The 19,281-nt window shown below is 43.0% G+C and overlaps 2 protein-coding genes across 4 annotated transcripts; both read right to left on the bottom strand.

Annotated features, from left to right (window-relative positions):
- Nucleotides 1-89: 89 nt before the first annotated feature.
- Nucleotides 90-3,085, bottom strand: LOC126583303 (rop guanine nucleotide exchange factor 12-like). 2 transcript variants are annotated; one of them, XM_050247642.1, is made up of 7 exons: nucleotides 2,350-3,085; nucleotides 2,137-2,253; nucleotides 1,880-2,034; nucleotides 1,717-1,791; nucleotides 1,343-1,615; nucleotides 927-1,247; nucleotides 90-780 (listed from the first exon to the last, which is right to left on the bottom strand). In XM_050247642.1, exons 1-7 carry the CDS (start codon nucleotides 2,597-2,599, stop codon nucleotides 358-360), a joined length of 1,614 nt encoding a protein of 537 aa, XP_050103599.1. In that variant the 5' UTR covers nucleotides 2,600-3,085; the 3' UTR covers nucleotides 90-357. The 2 variants fall into 2 exon arrangements, with proteins under 2 accessions (XP_050103599.1, XP_050103598.1); XM_050247641.1 differs by having other exon boundaries at nucleotides 1,343-1,618.
- A 9,644-nt stretch (nucleotides 3,086-12,729) lies between these two features.
- LOC126634471 (uncharacterized) lies at nucleotides 12,730-17,677 on the bottom strand. 2 transcript variants are annotated; one of them, XM_050305001.1, is made up of 2 exons: nucleotides 13,491-17,677; nucleotides 12,730-13,134 (listed from the first exon to the last, which is right to left on the bottom strand). In XM_050305001.1, the coding sequence occupies exon 1, from the start codon at nucleotides 15,124-15,126 to the stop codon at nucleotides 14,452-14,454; it is 675 nt and encodes a 224-aa protein (XP_050160958.1). In that variant the 5' UTR covers nucleotides 15,127-17,677; the 3' UTR covers nucleotides 12,730-13,134; nucleotides 13,491-14,451. The 2 variants fall into 2 exon arrangements, with proteins under 2 accessions (XP_050160958.1, XP_050160959.1); XM_050305002.1 differs by lacking the exon at nucleotides 12,730-13,134 and adding an exon at nucleotides 13,149-13,407 and having other exon boundaries at nucleotides 13,672-17,677.
- Between the last annotated feature and the right edge of the window lie 1,604 nt (nucleotides 17,678-19,281).

The following is a 19,281-nucleotide window of genomic DNA, read 5'->3' on the forward strand; positions in this document are numbered from 1 at the left end:
ATCTTTCAACAAAATAGATACGGCAATACGAAGAAAATCGGTGAAAAAACATTGCAAACATTGTGAAGAATCTGGAGTACGAATAGGGGAGGAACAAAATTAAGATATGTCTAAGATAATTCATCAAAAATTTTTTTTTTTTTGTCAGTCTACACACCCTCATTGGTTTTTTTTCCTTCTTCTTCCCTATTACACAACAAGGAAGGAATAGAATGAAAAATAAAGTCATCACACAACTCCAAGGATGCCAATGAGTGCTGTGAAATTCACATTTGAAGGCTTAGGCTTTCTGTATCTTTCTCAGTTAGTTCCTCATTTTCTCGCTCTTTCTTCTCCGATTTCCCCCTGTTGGCGCTGTTAGTGGCGTGCCGTTGGACTTCTCAATCCACCCAAGGTCTCTAGATAGGAAACCTTCTTGTTGGTCACTATGTTTGCAATCTTCTGTATATGTGGATGCTTAATCTCACAAGAGTCTTTGCCTTCATCTGCAGCATCCGGGTCCTTTTTTGGCTCGGTCTCAGATTGAACCACGCCCCAACCCATGAAATCCAACAGTGTCATTGAACCGGGTGTCTCCCCACCGGCATTTTCTTCCTTTGAAGACCTATCCGGAGAAGTTTCAACTGTAGCGTTTCCTAAATAGGGCCGTTTACAAGCTACATGTGATGGATTCTGAGTAGCAAAATCAGCATATAGTACATCTTCAATCCGCGACAAAACTGTGAAGGCCAAGCTTTCTAGTATTCTTGAATAGCTCTCCAGAATAGCCTGTCCAACATCCTGTAAAGCCAAAGAACAAGCATATGCATAAGTTCATAAGCATGATCAAATACTTTATAAGTGATTCACTCATTTTTCTGCAGTATTTTGTGTGTGTAAAATGTGCACTAGTACTGGAAAAATCAAGGCATAAATTATGTCCTTACCTCGTTGTATTGGATTTTACTAATGTCAAGTGACGATTGAGGGATTCCAGGGAACCTCTGCTTGAGGAGGAGTAAGATTGTCTCTGCTCTCTCTTCAAAAAGTTCTCTCTTCTCCAAGCTCACTGCAGAGCCCCAACCCGATTTCCCATCTTTTTGGTTCATCTTTCTCTTCCATATCACCATGGAAGCCTCCATTTTGTTCTTGAGGTCTAGAATTTTGTGCTCTGATGATAAGTCCATGCTGCAAAGAAATTGGTCAGGATCAAAGAAATCAACTGTAATGCTCCGGTAAATTGAGTCACCAAGACTTGCCCTCCCATTCTGCACAAAATTGACAATATCAGAACCCGGTTAGAGAACTCATCGAGTCACATGTAATGTGACACGGCAACGAGGATAGTTCCCTCTTTCTTTACCTTGGGGAGGGATTCAATGTAGTTTTCGGGAATCTCCATTTCTGTTAAAACTTGAGCATTGATGGCCATAGCTGCTTTAAGCACTTGGTTGACGCAATCTTTTTGATACTGTATGAACTTTCGTGCGGCATCTGATAAACCATTTGGTGGAACTTTAGGAGTAGGTAGCCACCATTTGTCATCTTTTCTCTTTGCAGTTCCTTTCTCTTTCTCATCGGCATCTTTGGATACATAATAGAACTCTTGCTTTGCTTGGAAGTTATCTAGACAATCCTGCTAATTATAAGTTTTGTTCCAGAAACATAATCCATTACCACATAAAACATTGATCCGAGTCTCATTAAAGAGATTAAAAAAGCGTTAACAAGACTTACAATAAGCATTGCATCGAGCTTACGCAGCGCAGGGATGTTCATGTGAAGATCTGTTCGTTGCCGAGTCACCATGATCTGTTAATTAAAAACACACATTCTTAAGAAAATGTGAAACACAAGTGCATACGCGTATGTGACATGGAACGAAAGAGAACATATTTACCTCCATGTTAGTTCCATCCTTGCCTTTCTGTTGTGAAGGAACAAATTCAACTATGTAATCGCTGACACATAATAACCAATCTATTTCTTTTCTCCACCTCTTTTTCCTGTCGGCGGACATGGGTTCTAGGCGAGTTTGTTCCCCAAAAACAGAAGCTGCATTGCATTCGGAAAGTAATCGTGAGCGATATGCAATCCAGAAATCAAAAAATCTGCTTCACATTGCACTAATACAAACCATATTGATAGTATACATACCGGCAAGATTCGTAATAGCATTCGACAATGCCAACGCTGACGAAACGCCCTTACCTCCACCGGACATATCTTCACCCAGAAGCAATTTGGCGAACCTCTCCTTCATCTGTTCCATATCTGAATCAAAAATCCAACAAGCAAAAAATAATTAATAACTCAAAAAGAAAATGTATGCAGCAAAGTACAAGTTATATACGGCTGACAAATCATCACCTGTTTGCTGTTGCTTTTCTCTGGCTTCTCTAGCGGCGGCTTCCTCTTTGCTCAACCTTGATTTAGTGCCTTGAGCTCCATTACTACTTCTCGATGAAGCCTTCTTATCATCATCCTGAAACTCTAAGGCGGTAGCACTCTCGATGCTCAAGCTCTTTGCATGCCTTCCGGTATTCTCATACATTCCCTTGAAATGATACAATCTAGACTTGTAATCCTCTTCTTCTTCTTCTTCGAGCGCCCGAACCATTCTCAGCTTTTTGGCGAAGACTTTTATAGAATGGACGAGGGAGAACAAGGCATGACTGCTGTTCAGCCTATTGGGAGGGCGAGGAGGGAGAGATGGATCTATTTTGTCGGTTACGCGATTTCCTGCCGGAGAGGGAAGAGAGCTTCCAAATCCAAATGACTTAAGAAACAAGACTTGTTAATCTTCTTGTTTTTTGTTGTTGATGTTCTTGTTGTTCTTGTTGTTTTTGTTTCTTTTTCTTTTTTTTTTTTCCTGAGAAAATGGTAAGTTTTGACAGAAATGTGGAGGTGATTGATTGGGAAGATTTGATGGGTTAGTTAATTTCGTTTTCTTTTCTTGGTATTTTTCAGTTGGGTTGGAGGAACGTGGGGTGCATGTTGTGAGAAATTAGGATGAAAAAACAAATGTTTTTTGATAATTTTTTTTTGTTTCTAGTTGTTTTGGTGAGGTTTGGTTTTTGGCTTTCTTGAGGAATGCATGAATTGGACGGTTGAGGTTTTGGTGGTGGTCGCAGAGCAGCTAAGATCCCGGGAAGGACAGCGGTGCTTTTTTCTAATTTACCACCTCTTCTCTCTCTCTCTCTCTCTCTCTCTCTCTCTCTCTTAAGTGGACGATTCCGGTGGGTCAATAGTAGCTCTAGCTCCTCCCCTAGAATATTCAATTTCATTAGGCCATCTCCGATGAAGAGAGCTAAAAGTTCAAAAGCCAAAAAATAACATGATTTTTCCAAAAACTCATCTCCAACCGATGATTGAGCTATAATTTCATGGAGCCCACTAGGCCATTATTTGACTAGAGGGGCATTAGGCCATCTCCAAGCGAAAGAGGGCCAAAGAGCTGTGTTAGCCCTATAGCCCGCAAGAAATTATATTTTAATGACAGTGCCAAACCATATTTTATATCATCTCCAACCGAATGGGGCAAAGAGTTATAGGCCAAACATAGCCCTTTGACAAAAAATCATCTCCAACTGAGAGGGCCATAGGCCAAACATAATTTATTATTTTAATTGAATTAATATGGTTAATTAAATTAAACTACCATATTAAAATAGGATTTTCAGACATATTTTAAGTGTCACTTATCACCAAATGAATAAGCCTCCAAATTAATATTGTTAATTAAAATCAAACACTTTGTCGTAGTAATTGGCTCCGCTTTCATATTTGCTTTCAGTCCTTACCACGACTTGATGTCATTTATTCAAACTTTGTTGAAGATGTTTTTTCCATCTCGAAGATCAATTCTTGTGGTTTCGAGGATTCAGTGGAGTTGTGCCTTCGTAGAACTCATAGTACTTTTTGGACATACGAGTCCAAACACCTTCACTTGTTTTGATAACTACCTTTGACACTATCTTCCCAAACGCATCTATAAGCCCTGCAAAGAGCTTCATCTTCTTTTCGGGTCCAAGCCCTTCCTTTCATTGCAGATGTGGCCATTTGAAAAATATTGAAAAAAATTAAAGGAAATATTATTGGAAGAAGTAAGAGAATAGAATGTGAAGAATTGAAATAAAATGAGGTAAGATAGTATGGAATGGTGAAAAGTATGTGAGAAATGGTGTAGGAATGACTTAGGTATTTATAGAAAAAAAATTCATCCAAAAAATAAAATTCCAATTGCTAGCTAACATCATGCTAACGCCAGGTTACCATTGGAGTGCAAGTGGGTTGGGCTGAAGGGCTGGCTAGTTGGTTGGTTGGCTAGAAATGGCCAGCCCGCTAGCCTGATTTAGCGGTTTTGGCCCGGTGGGGCCCACAAACCTTTTGGCCTAACCCTCGGTTGGAGACGATTTTCGTGTCATTTCGAGCTATTTTTAGCCTTTTGGCCCCTTGGCCGGGTTGATTAGGTCATCTCCAACAGAGGGCTCGTTTTAGCCCTCTGGCTCTCCAAGATATTAATATTTTAATGAACAGTACATGGTCATATTTGCCTCCATCTCCAACCGAGGGCCAAAGGGTCATAGGGCTCGTTTTAGCCCTGTCACAAAAAACCATCTCCAACCAGGGGCCAAAGGGCCATAGGACCAAACATAATTTATTATTTAAAACCTACAATTTAAATTCAAATCCAACGGCTAAGTGACGTCAGCATGGATTAGGCGTTTAAGTTTTATGTTGTTAAATGTTTTTAAAAATGTTGTTTAAGTTTCATGTTGTTAAATGTTTTTTTTATGTTGTATAATTTTTATGTTGGTTAATGTTATTTAATGTTGTTTCATATTGTTTAATGTTGTTTAATGTTACTTAATTTAATTTAATGTTGTATAACGGCTTAGGAAGTTATAGGAAAAAATTATAATTTAAAAAAAATATGAAAGAAATTTTGTAAAATAGAAGTTATAGGAAAAAAATAGAATTTAAAAAAAATATGAAACAAATTTTGTAAAATAGAAGTTATAGGAAGTTATTGAAAAAATAGAATTTAAAAATATAAGTTATAGGAAAAAAAAATTTGTAAAAATAAAAAATTGTAAAAAAAAAATTCAAAAATAATGGCTAGCTGACGTCAACTAGCCGTAGCATTTGAAATTTTGTGACACACCCCGACCCGGAATGTCCACTAGGACTCCGAATCAAGCTGTGTTGGCCGACACTCGGAAGGTGAAGAAGCCATAAAGTGTGATGGTGTGGAAAATTGTGAATAAATTTAAACCTAAAAGTGCCTAAATACCAGAGTGCACTGGTGACACGTGATGTTAAAGCATAAGCAAGTACAGAAAAATGATATAAGAATCGTACCCTCAAAATAGTCTCCGATACTAAGAATCACTGCGAGTCTTTGGTGATAATAAAACTTAGCTAATAATACCTGGAGGCTGAAGACAAGACAAGGGTGAGTGGCCATGTAAGTAAATTACTAATAGAAAACATATAACACATGTAATCCCTCGTTACAACACCTGTATAATTTCCAAAGAAATCATAATGTACCATGTTTGTACCATACTTGACCAATCCCGAAACTACCGAGCACCGGCCAACGCTATACTGTCAAGGACCCAGAAGAGTTCCCCTCCGACCAGGAGGCCAATCACTACTCAACACGTGTCAAGATTAGAAGCCAATCAGAGCGCAGCACGTGTCAACATCAAGAACCAATCATAACATGACACATGTCAATGTGACAAAGCTACAAGTTTTTCTATAAATAGGGGTCATTCCCCCACAATATTTCCTAATGCCATTTTGTGTTAAATCATTCACAAGAACTCACTAAATTGAGAGCTTGATCCTTTGTACTTGTGTAAGCCATTCACTACTAATAAGAACTCCTCTACTCCGTGGACGTAGCCAATCTGGGTGAACCACGTACATCCTGTGTTTGCTTCTCTGTCTCTATTCATTTACGTACTTATCCTCACTAGTGACTGAAGCAACCAAGCAACCAAGCGAAGGTCACAAAACCTGACACTTTCTGTTGTTCCAAGACCTCCGGTTTTGTGCATCAACATTTGGCGCCGTCTGTGGGAAGCGACACTTATTCCTACTCTCTTCAGCTGTGTCAAGCTGGTTTCTATCATTCGTACACTTTCTTTTGACCAGGCATCCCTCTCCAACATGGGAAGCGAAGGAAGCCACAGCACACAGAATGACACCCCCCTTGCACATAGTGCGAAACAACGAAAGAAGGAAGGAAAACGAGTTCTTCTTCAAGCTAAAGTCGATGAGTTGGAAGCTCAGAACAACAAGATAGCAATAAGGAATGAGGTCCTCCAGGAGCAATATGAGAAGCTCTTCGAGACACTCCACGAAGCTAGGCAAGCTCAGACACGCGAGCTTGTTGCCCCCGTGGAGGTCAACCATCAACTGGGTGCCCTCCAACATGGAGGGTCACATGCATTCGACATAGATATCCCTGATAGGGAACAGATTACCCCTCGACTTGATAATCAACATGAGGCTTCTCTTAACCCAGTTGCTTCGACCCGAACCATGAGAAGTGGAGGGAGACACCTCTTTACTGAAGGGGCAGAAGGATCGAAAGCAGTCTTTCGCGATTGTCGGGATTTCCTGAAGCAACGTCGAGAGAATTCCATCCATATAAGCTCAAAGATTAATGACCCAAGGATTTCTGAGAGACTCGGTCCCCTGCCACGGCCCAAGCCGGCCACCAATTTGGGGAAGGGGCAACAAGTCCCAGAGAGACATGAGGGTACAGGGGACTCAGAGGTGTTCCGACAGACATACCCTGGAAGCCAGTACAGCGAGTCCAGGGAAAAATCACATGCCCTTGATCAAACCTTCCTAATTCCAAGAGGAGATGGAGATTTACGAAAGAAAGCTCCAGTGACACATAACTCCGCTCAGGACCCCCTTGTCCTACAACTTCTTGAGGAAGTAAACAAGTTGAAGGCTGAACGTCAGGCTGAAATACCTGACTGGAACCAACCCAGGCCTGGCCCTCTTACAAGGAGGATCCTCAACACCCCCCTTCAAGCAAAGACAAAGCAAAAGCTTGGCTTGCAACTTTATACTGGAAAAGAGGACCCGATTGAGCACCTTAACCTCTTTGAGTCCACCATGGCATACCGGATGCACACCGACGAAGAGCGATGTCTTCTCTTCCCCTCCACCCTCTCTGGTGGAGCTCTAAATTGGTATTGTCGTCTTACACCTGAGACGGTAGACTCATTTGAGGAATTGAGGAAACTATTTGTTTCCCAACACATTTTCCAAACCGATCGCTTGCACTCTGCAGATGACTTGTACACTATCCGCCAGAAGCCAGACGAGTCATTACGTATGTATGCTGGCCGCTTCAGCCATGAATACTCCCGGTGTGCCGAGGCAGATGACAAGACTGCCCTCAAAGCCTTCACGGCAGGCCTACGTGATTGTTTCTTTAAATACATGATCAATGCCAATACTTGGAAGACTTACTCTGAGGTGATGGCGCAGGCTTATAACCATGCCTCCGCCGAGGCAAAGACATATCAGGGGAAACCCCCTACAACCATCCTTTATCAACAAGTGGGAGGTGGAAGCCAGACTCACTTAAATGAGAAGACCTCGACTTCCCAAACAGCAGTGGCACCTCCCCATGCCTTGCATAATGCTTCACCGAATCAACAGACATATCAATTTCAAGGCAAGAGGAAGGATTTCCATCCTCACCACTCTCCTTTCAGTAAAAAGAGTAAGGGACACTATCCCGATAACCAAGGGTATCGCCACAATAACGCTCGCCCCCAGGCAGTCAATGCAGTGGGTCAAACCCGCGTCAAGATACCCCCTACCCCAAGGTATGAGACATACACGCCCTTGAATGCCACATGCGCGGCCATTTACCCCAGCATAGCTCACCTGATACCAAAACCAAAGCCGAGGCACCCAGATTACACGCCCCCGAATAACGCGGGCACGTTTTGTTGCTACCATGAGCATAACGGCCATGATAGCGAGAAATGTATCATCCTCCGTGATCGTATTGAAGCTTTGGCACGAGAAGGAAAAATTGATCAATTCCTTCTTCACCCTCAAAGGGATAACCGTAACCAACGCCAGGTGAATGTCATATATTCCATAAGCGGCGGCACACCCATATCTGAATCTTCCAATAGGGCCATGAAAAACAGTGAACGAATTCTGAGGCCTGGTCACCAAGTGTTTCACGTGGAAGACATCAGGGGAGGGAAGTATCAAAAGCCTAACTGGGATCCGATATGTTTCTACCCTGAGGAAGAAAGAGGCATCATCTACCCTCATAACGACCCATTGATCGTGGAGGCTCACATAGCCAACTTTGATGTTCGACGAATCCTCGTAGACACAGGGGCTTCGGTCAATATCATGTTTGCCGAAGCTTTCAGGGCACTCAGTGTAGCTGAACACTTGCTCGATCGCTCGATTTCTCCTCTGATAAGCTTCTCCGGTGATATCGTGCAACCCTTAGGGAGCATACATTTACCCTTTACTATTGGTACAGGCCCTTACACGGCTACCATTACCACTAACTTCCTAGTGGTTGACTGCCCAACGGCATACAATGTCATATTTGGGCGCACAGGCATCAATGATCTCAAGGCTATGGTATCCACGCATATGCTGTTGATGAAATTTCCAACCCCCCATGGCAACGGCTACATCAGAGGAGATCAGCTTAGTGCACGATCATGTTACAACACTTCAGTTAAGCAACAACACTTGCCCGGACCCAAGGAAACCCTGTCTGTACATGACCAAGTCACAAAGACCAGCCTAGATGAAGCGAACTTGGATCTTCCTGATAGCAACAATCAACCCGATGATCCTCGAGATGACTCTTTCACCCAGCAAGCCCAACCTGCTGAAGAGTTGGAGAAGGTACCTATCTCAAGAGATTATCCAGATCGCATGGTGAAGATTGGCACCACATTGTCACCACCCCTTCGGTTAGCATTGATATCTTTTTTGAAAGAGAACACTGAAGTCTTCGCCTGGTCATACGAGGACATGCCAGGCATCTCTCCCGATGTCATCTGTCATCGTTTGAGTATTGACCCCAAGATCAAGCCGGTGAGACAGAAGCGAAGATCTTATGATGCTGAACGATACGAGGCAATGAAAGCAGAAGTTGAAAAACTCAAAGGCATAGGTTTTGTCCGCGAAGTCAATTACCCGACATGGGTAGCAAATGTGGTCCTTGTTAAGAAAAATTCGACCAAAGAAAGTCTTTTGCTTCAAAAGGTCTTGTGGAGAATGTGTGTTGACTACACCGACCTAAACAAAGGGTGTCCGAAAGATAGCTTCCCTCTTCCTCTTATTGACAGACTTATAGACTCTACGGCCGGGTGTGAACTCCTGAGCTTCATGGATGCTTACTCAGGATACAACCAAATCCTCATGAACCCTTCGGATCAAGAACACACAGCCTTCACTACCGACAGAGGACTATACTGCTATAAAGTCATGCCTTTCGGCCTAAAGAATGCAGGAGCGACTTATCAGAGACTAGTCAACTCAATGTTCGCCGAGCAGATTGGGAAGAGCATGGAAGTTTACGTTGATGATATGTTAGTCAAGAGCAAACATGCTGACCAACACATCACCAACCTATCTGAAACTTTCACTATTTTGAAGAGGTATCGAATGAGGTTAAACCCCAACAAATGTGCCTTCGGCGTAGGCTCTGGCAAATTCTTAGGTTTCATGATTAGCCAACGAGGCATTGAAGCTAATCCCGAGAAGATCAAAGCAATCCTCGACATGAAGGAACCGGTAACTTCAAAGGACATCCAGAGCCTTACTGGCAAGGTGGCAGCCTTAACCAGGTTCATTTCTAAGGCCACAGACAAATGTGCTCCCTTTTTTAAAGCACTTAAGGGAAGTAGGAAGTACATTACATGGACTGATGAATGTGCCGAGGCATTCAAAAACCTCAAGGAGTACATGAGTAAAGCCCCTCTACTCTCCAAGCCCGAGGTAGGAGACATTCTCATTATCTACCTATCGGTATCAGCTTCAGCCGTAAGTTCCGTTCTCATTCGAAAGGATGGGAATATTGAGCGACCTGTCTACTACGCTAGCAAAGCCTTACAAGATGCGGAGACACGGTACTCTAACATTGAGAAATTGGCTCTGGCATTGGTCATGTCTGCTCGAAAACTCCGCCCTTACTTCCAAGCGCACTCCATCATCGTGCTTACCAATTATCCTCTTCGACAGATACTCCAAAGTCCTGACACTTCAGGGCGAATGATCAAATGGGCAATAGCGTTGGGTGAGTTTGACATCTCCTACCAACCAAAGCCAGCTGAGAAGGGCCAAGCAGTGGCAGACTTCATTGCCGACTTCACATATCCGGTTGACATTGCTTCTACACCTGAAGCAGTGGCTTCATTACCCCCGGAAGCTCAGAAGATAGAACCAACAACCCCAGCATGGAGTCTGTATGTTGATGGCTCATCCAACCAACAGGGCTGTGGAGCGGGACTAGTCTTGACTACACCCGACAAAGTAGCAATGGAGTATGCTCTTCGTTTCAAATTCAAGGCATCAAATAATGAGGCCGAGTATGAAGCCCTTCTAGCAGGATTACGTTTGGCCAAACACCTCGGGGTTAAACAAATTGATATTTTCAGTGACTCCCAATTGGTGGTCAACCAGGTTACCAACAACTTTGATGCTAAGGACAGCTCCATGGCAGCATATCTTGCGCAAACACAACTTTTGCTCAAGCACTTCCACTACCAGATCACCCAAGTTCCTCGAGCGGCAAACAGTCATGCAGACGCCCTGGCTCGCCTCGCCTCGGCTGTGGAAGACAAGATTGGAAGAAAAATTCATGTCGAACTGTTGGCAACACCAAGCACCATGGCCGCAGAAGTATGCAACTTACAACAGGGGGATAGTTGGATCACCCCGATCTATAATTTCCTTGCTCATGGCACCCTCCCAAATGATAAAGTCCAGGCTAAGCAAATTCGATACAAGTCTACCCGCTACCTGATCATCAATGATCAACTCTATAAGCGAGGTTTTAGCCTGCCATACTTAAGGTGTCTTACGCCTGCCGAGGCGGAAATCGTCCTTCGGGAAATACATGAGGGAGTCTGTGGAGATCATGCTGGATCTCGGTCCCTAGCACACAAGACTTTTCGCCAAGGATATTACTGGCCAACACTCCACCAGGATGCCATCAAAGTATCCCGCTCATGTGACAAATGTCAACGATATGCGGCTATTCCTCATTCCCCTCCAGAGCCTCTTACTCCTATGATCAGCCCTTGGCCCTTCGCCCAGTGGGGACTTGATTTGATCGGCCCAATGCCGACAGGGAAGGGCAAAGTCTGTTACGCAGTCGTTGCAGTGGACTACTTCACAAAGTGGGCCGAAGTAGAACCCTTGGCAACCATTACTGAGGCAAAGATAGAAGACTTCGTGTGGAAGAACATCCTTTGTAGATTCGGCATTCCCAATGCGATAGTCACTGACAATGGGCGACAGTTCGACAACAAGAAGTTCAGGTTGTTCTGCTCTAAGTTCAACATCAACTTATGCTTTGCCTCTCCAGCTCATCCCCAGTCTAATGGACAAGTTGAGGCCATCAACAAAATAATCAAGCGCACTTTGAAAACCAGCTTGGACAAAGCTAAAGGCTGTTGGCCAGAATTTGTACCCCAAGTTCTTTGGTCATATCGCACTTCATATCGGACTTCAACAGGAGAAACTCCATTCTCACTTGCCTTTGGCACAGAGGCGGTTGTCCCTGTTGAGCTCGAGCAAGCAACATTCCGAGTCCAGAACTACATTCAAAGTGAAAATGACAAACAACTCACCCTCAACTTGGATTTAGTCGAGGAACACAGAAACCAAGCTCACTTGAGGAATGTCGCCTACAAGCAGCGCATCTCCAACTATTATGACTCTAGGGTCAAGCCTCGTTCTTTCAAAATAGGAGACTGGGTCTTAAAGAAAAGATTACTCTGCGACAGAGTCCCGAGTGAAGGCACACTTAGTCCAAACTGGGATGGACCGTATGAAGTCATTGGCATCAGTCGCCCTGGCTCTTACACACTTAGAAGCTCCGATGGCAAGACCCTTGGCCATCCATGGAACGCTGATCACTTGAAGTACTACTACAAATAGACTCACGATGTACAAGTGTTGAGCTATAGCCGTTTGGCATCCTATGTAATGAAGGCCATTTGGCAATGAATTCAATAAAGAGGTAATTTAGCCAACTCAGCCCTCACTCTTTTACATTCATAGCAAGCGATGCCGGAACCCTTCTCAATCAGAAAGCAATCCGTCTTCCACAGTCACTACAAAACAAGCAAATGAAGACCGTGTCAAGCGCCAAAAAAAAAAAAAAAAAAAAAAAAAAAAACAGCTTCATCCAAAAAGCTTCACCCGAAAAGCTTCACCTAAAAAGCTTCACCCAAAAAGCTTCACCCGAAAAGCTTCACCTAAAAAGCTTCACCCACAAAGCTTCACCTAAAAAGCTTCACCCAACAAGCTTCACCCGAAAAGCTTCACCTCCAAAGCTTCACCCACAAAGCTTCAACACCAAAGCTTCACCTACAAAGCTTCAACACAAAACCTTGCTCCAAATAAACAAATTTTGTTCACAAAACCCAAGATACCCTTGAACTTGTACAAAAACACTTGGGTAAACATAAACATTTTTTGTTTTACACCCACAAGGGCCCAAAATTTTCCTTCTTATTTATTCACTTATATATGTTCTCAAACATATTATAATAGATCCAACAACAAGCCAAAGTCCCAAATTTCATAATGGACAAAAGTACAAGCAATTCATCAATAATGAAGGTGCTACAAAAATTGGAATCTGCCCCAAAATAGAAATCCAACCCAAGAGACTTTTTCTCTCTCTCCCTCTTCCGCCTCCTTTCATCTATCAAATTTCTGCAACCTCTGCTCTTCTCCAATGGAGCTGAATTTTGGACACCCTATAGTTCTTGAGCATATGAACAACTTTCAAGAAGGAACCATTTCTGTTTGAGCGACGGAAATTAAAGTGTTGAAGCTCCAAACATGATAGTCGGCTTCTTGCAGATTTCGAAGCTGTTGTGATGTTTCGAAGATCTGGAAATATTTAACCGTTAGTTCATCCTGAATTTTTGATATGTTATGAAAGAGTCGATGAGGAACAACTTCAATGAAGAAAGCATACCGATCTGAACAAGAGAAAATGGAGTTTCGAAGCTCACAACAAATCTGACGGGTTGACAGACAAATAATAACCAGTCATTCATCATACCTGAATTTCTTGAGTTATACAGCTCCGAGGGATCTCAAATTTGGATATGTTGTAGTTCACAAGCTGAGGAACAACTTCAATGAAGAAAGCATACCGATCTGAACAAGAGAAAATGGAGTTTCGAAGCTCACAACAAATCTGACGGGTTGACAGAAAAATAATAACCAGTCATTCATCATACCTGAGTTTCTTGAGTTATACAGCTCCGAGGGATCTCAAATTTGGATATGTTGTAGTTCACAAGCTGAGGAACAACTTCAATGAAGAAAGCATGCTGATATGAGCAAGAGAAAATAGAGTTTCAAAGCTCACAACAAATCTGACGGGTTGACAGACAAATGATAAACAGTCACTCATCATACCTGGATTTCTGGAGTTTTACTGCTCCGATGGCTCTCCAATTTGGATATGTTGTAGTTAAGGAATTAACGAACAACTTTCATGAAGACAACTTTGTGATTCGACCTACAGATGATGGTGTTATGTTGAAAAACAATTCCGGTTGTTAGGGGAAATGAAAAACAATTCCACCAAAGAAACATCATTATGATGTTTCATCATTATGGTGTTTTCATCATTATGATGCTTTCATCATTGTGATGCTTCCATCATTGTGATGCTTCCATTATGATGTTAATGCACCAACGGTTACACCTTCTGCAATTCCACTTATTCGGGCCTAGCAACCTTCATAAACAAAATCTATGAAGAAAAAGTCCGGGGCTACCACTTAGAAAACAAAAGAATGAAGTTTTGGTACTTACGACATGGACTATTAGCAAGACACCTCATTCGTCAACTCCCTCGACTAGAGACTTGGGGGACTCCCACCATATGCTACTACGCCTTGGTACTCAAAAGTTCGTGACTACTCAGTGACTTGGATTTTTCAAGTCTCCAACCGAGAAGTTTTCCTCACTCGGGAAATTAAGGGAACACTACCTCAAACTACATGCTTCACTCACAAAGCTTCAACAATACAGGTTTCAACAAAAGCAAAAATTCAAAGAACTTTATGAAGAAGGCTTTGGTGTATTTAACACAATATGTTGAAATGAAGCAAAGCTTATTTATTAATATTTTCGATAAGCCACAAATATGTACATATACATGAGTCAAAATAAACAAACAAAAGGGAGCATTCACAAAGGTTGCTTAGGGGAAGTCTCAGCAGTCGGTAGAGCCCCAGAAAGAGAAAGCACCGGAGGGTGGTTATCCGGAGCCTCAGTACTTGACAAAACCCCAGAAGGAGGAGGCATTGGAGGTTCATCATTTGAAGCTTCATTACCAGGTACAGCCCCAGAGGACGAAGGCAATAAATGCCTTTGGAACAAACCCACAAACCGCTGATGATCAAGTAAAACCTTACCATCAGATTCCTTCATCTGGTCAAGCTTCCTCTTCATGTTTGTAGCATAGTCATGGGCGAGCCGGTGCAACTGCTTATTCTCATGCTTGAGCCCTCTAATCTCCTGTTTGAGACTCATCACTTCAGCAGCCAATGATTCAACTTGGCGGGTTCTAGCAAATAGGCGTTGGGCCATATTAGACACAGAACCTGCACACTGAACACTAAGAGCCAGAGAGTCCTTAACAGCCAACTCATCAGACCGTTTGGAAAGTAGTCTATTATCTTTGGGAGTGAGAAGGTTCCTGGCCACCACTGCAGCGGTCATATCATTCTTCATCACAGAATCCCCAACGGTAAGAGGACCAGTAGGGGATATGAAGGATGGGCGCCATATGTTGTCTGGAGAAGGCGTGGCTGTCTCTTCTCCAAGGTTCAAGTCAAAACGACGGTCGGAGGGTCCAGACATTTTCAAATGTGTTGAAGAAGGAAGAGGTCAGACAAATCAAGATCTTAGAAGTGCAAGAAATGAGCTTCTACTGGTAGAGATTCAAGTGTGCTGTGGAACTTAATGCCAGCCTCTATAAAAATCTGCACTCGACGGAGCTTCAGAAATCGAAGAGGCGTTTGCTTTCTCAAAAGCTGGGCTGCTCAGAGACCACGAGGGCCGATCTCAGAAATCGAAGAGGCGTTTGCTTTCTCAAAAGCTGGGCTGCTCAGAGACCACGAGGGCCGATCTCAGAAATCGAAGAGGCGTTTGCTTTCTCAAAAGCTGGGCTGCTCAAAGACCACGAGGGCCGATCTCAGAAATCGAAGAAGCACCTGCTTTTTCAGCCTCGTCAGCACCTGTCACATGCACACTCAGCTTTGCGGAAATTACGGGCAATCTGTCGAAGATTTCTGGTGAAGTAGAAAGCACGTGAATCTTACTGTTCAATCACCGCTCTCCATATGCACCATCAACTCCTCGGGTACCACATATAACTTTGTCAAAGATCTCTGACAAAGTTTAGGCACGAGAATTTCGAAGTTCCAGCTACCCTACTATTACCCATAAGGGTAAAGGAACAGCACCACTGCTTGACAACTGGAAAGTCCCTATGTGTGTCGACCTCCGGGTTTTGCGGCAAGACAGGTTGGCAAGAACGTCCAACCTTTACTCACATTCGAGAAAAGACTCCCAACATAATTACTTTCTAAAAAACCGGAGTAGCACCGCTTTCCGAATCTCGAGAGTCAGATCCTCGACGGGATTGCTTGTTCGAAAACCAAAGAGGCACAACTCTCAGAACTTCGAGAGCCAGATTTCCTTAGATAAAGCTTGTCTGTAATCTTCACACGTAACATCAGCTTTCCAGATACCACATACCACTTTTTCAAAGTGCTCTGACAAAATTAAAACACGTGAAGCTGGTAGCTCCCACTACATTGCTGTGACCAAGAAGGGTAAAGGAATAGCATTACTACTTGTTATTGGGAAATCCCTATATACATTGACCTCCCTCCTCAACGGACAGGCAAACCTGCAAAAATGCTCAACCCTTTCTCGCATTCGAAAAGGCACCCTCAACATAACCTCTCGAAATACTCAGCTTTATTTCCCCCCAATAATACCTCAGCAAATAAGCCACACCAAGAACAAGAGTATCTCATATCATCAGGGTCGAAAGCAAGAGTATCCCATATCATGCTTTCTCCCTGTCTTTGTCTTTGTCCTTGTCCACACCTGCAGGACAAGGAGAAAGAGAGCAGTCAGTCGGAACCTGAAATCAAACCTCCAATTTGGAACTGACTGCCTGGAGCCTTTGCCTGGTTGCTTACTTAGCATTGCTCTCGAGTACTCATCCTCAACTGCTGTCAAGGTCACGAATTCCACCGGCAAATACCTCATGACAGTTGATCAGATATTGGCTCTTTACACTGAAGCTGCCAAGCGTGGATGAGTCACTATGAAGGAATGTTCTGAAGGACCATTTAAATGCAAAGGTTGCACACCACTTCTGCCATGCAAAAGATTGAAGCAGAAGGTTCAACGGTGAGCTGAAACAGATCACTACAGCACGACACCTTTCCATACCACATTCATTATTCCGTCAACAGCAAAAGTATCCCATATCATCAAGGTCGAACGTACTCTAGATTTGATGGACTTGTTTTGACCCTCAAATTTTTGAGTCGGCCTTATACTCTGAAGGGCACCAGAACACCCTCCAGCACAGTTCAAGAATAAGCCTGTGGAAAGTTACTTCTTCAAAAGCAAAAGTATCTCATATCATCTCTTATCCATTTGCTTCTCCTTATCCTGGCAGTTGAATGAGAGACAAGGAGAATGAGAACAATCAACCGGAAGCCGACGTCAAACCTCTGATCCTGGGTTGCTTACTTGGAAGTTTGACTGCTTACCTTGTCTGTCACCTCTTTCGGCAGATCTCCTAGCTCGGCGACTTGGGGGACTCCTACTATAGGGTTTGTATCACACTTGACTAAGCCCGAAACTACAACTAAGCTTCAAGTGAAATTGATACATTACCTTGTGCGTCAACATCAGCTAAATACACCATTCCCGGATGGAGGAAAGGTACTTCCAGAGAAGGGCAGATGAAGATCAGACCACACTTCGGTACTTAGAAGTTTCATGATTACTCAAGGGATTGGATCTTGCAAGTCCCCAACCGAGGAGTTTCCCTCACTCGGGAACTTAGGGGAGCACTGTTTGTACCATACTTGACCAATCCCGAAACTACCGAGCACCGGCCAACGCTATACTGTCAAGGACCCAGAAGAGTTCCCCTCCGACCAGGAGGCCAATCACTACTCGACACGTGTCAAGATTAGAAGCCAATCAGAGCGCAGCACGTGTCAACATCAAGAACCAATCATAACATGACACATGTCAATGTGACAAAGCTACAAGTTTTTCTATAAATAGGGGTCATTCCCCCACAATATTTCCTAATGCCATTTTGTGTTAAATCATTCACAAGAACTCACTAAATTGAGAGCTTGATCCTTTGTACTTGTGTAAGCCATTCACTACTGATAAGAACTCCTCTACTCCGTGGACGTAGCCAATCTGGGTGAACCACGTACATCCTGTGTTTGCTTCTCTGTCTCTATTCATTTACGTACTTATCCTCACTAGTGACTGAAGCAACCAAGCAACCAAGCGAAGGTCACAAAACCTGACACTTTCTGTTGTTCCAAGACCTCCGGTTTTGTGCATCAACATACCACAACACATCATCTCAACAATAATATCAAATAATCATGCGATTAATATCTCATAATAGTACGCAAGTCGGAGTCACCTCTAGCGACGTGTACAACATATTCATATCTCATCACATATCTCATCAATCATGGCTAGCAAATAAGTCGGAGTCACTTCTAGTGACCTATACGACATATTCATATCTCATCACATATCTCATCATTCATGCTAATACCGTATACATACTTGAATTTACTTAAACTTACCTGAACTTACCTGAATATCCTACGTTCACCTTTGCACTTCAGAGCGTTCACAACAACACAATTATATATAATGCATCAATACCAATTCATATACGAATTATAAACTTATATGCATGGCATTCAAGGCATAATCTCATTTAAACATATTTCTGGGAAAATATCAAGTGTATACATATATACTTAAAACCAAAAGGCCACACATATTGCTCAATTCCTTAAACAAGGTTATGGTCTCGGTTATTTAATCTCATTTCTTATATGGCTGCATCTAACGTCTCGTTAGACTGCTTACGTACCCTAAACATGCATCAAGCTATTCGTAGTTCACAATACTCATTTATAGTAATACGCATATGGATAGATCACGATGAAATCTAACTCAACCATCTCATAGTATTTTATAACATATATATATATATATATATATATATATATATATATATATATATCATGGCATAAGTTTCTTAGTTTTATTTAAAAGCATTCATAGAATTATCAATCATGAAACATAAGATGAGTAAGGAAAGATCCACTCACCTGGAGTCCGTGCTACAACTTCCTAGCACAACCATCGGGGCGTTCCGAGCGATCGGCGCCAACTTGGAGTCCAAATGGTGGCCAGAAAATGGTCTGAAAGACTGCTGTCCGCGGGAAAATTGGTAACTTGCCGGAATTTCTGGGCAACCTTACACGATGGCTATCTCACCATGATTTGGCCGGAAAACGCCTCGAAAGTGGTGGAAGTCGCCGGAAACTGTAACCCAGGCCAAATAGGCCGGGAAGAGCAATTTTGTTAAAACCCGTCGGTAACCCTATACTTGGGTGAACTTCGATTCTTCTTCCTCGGTGCTCTAACGGGGTCAAGGCTGGTCGTGATTTTCTTCTAGGATGATGGGCTACAAAGCCCAAGTGGTGGTGTCGGCCATTGCTTTGCCGATTCGCCGGAAAAATGAAAAGGGTGGTCGGAACACCATTGGTTTTCATCGGATTTTATGGCCTCGAACCGCCACGTACAAGGGTTAACCAAGGTGGTTCTTGGGTGGGTTTTGTAGAGGAGAATGAGAGTTTCAAGATGGTGTGGTGGCTTCGAAAAACTCCGCCGGAGTTGGCCGGAATCAGCCTTGGAAAATGGGTGGTCGTGAGCGGA

Source organism: Malus sylvestris, chromosome 9 (genome assembly GCF_916048215.2).
Source record: "Malus sylvestris chromosome 9, drMalSylv7.2, whole genome shotgun sequence".
NCBI lineage: Eukaryota > Viridiplantae > Streptophyta > Magnoliopsida > Rosales > Rosaceae > Malus > Malus sylvestris.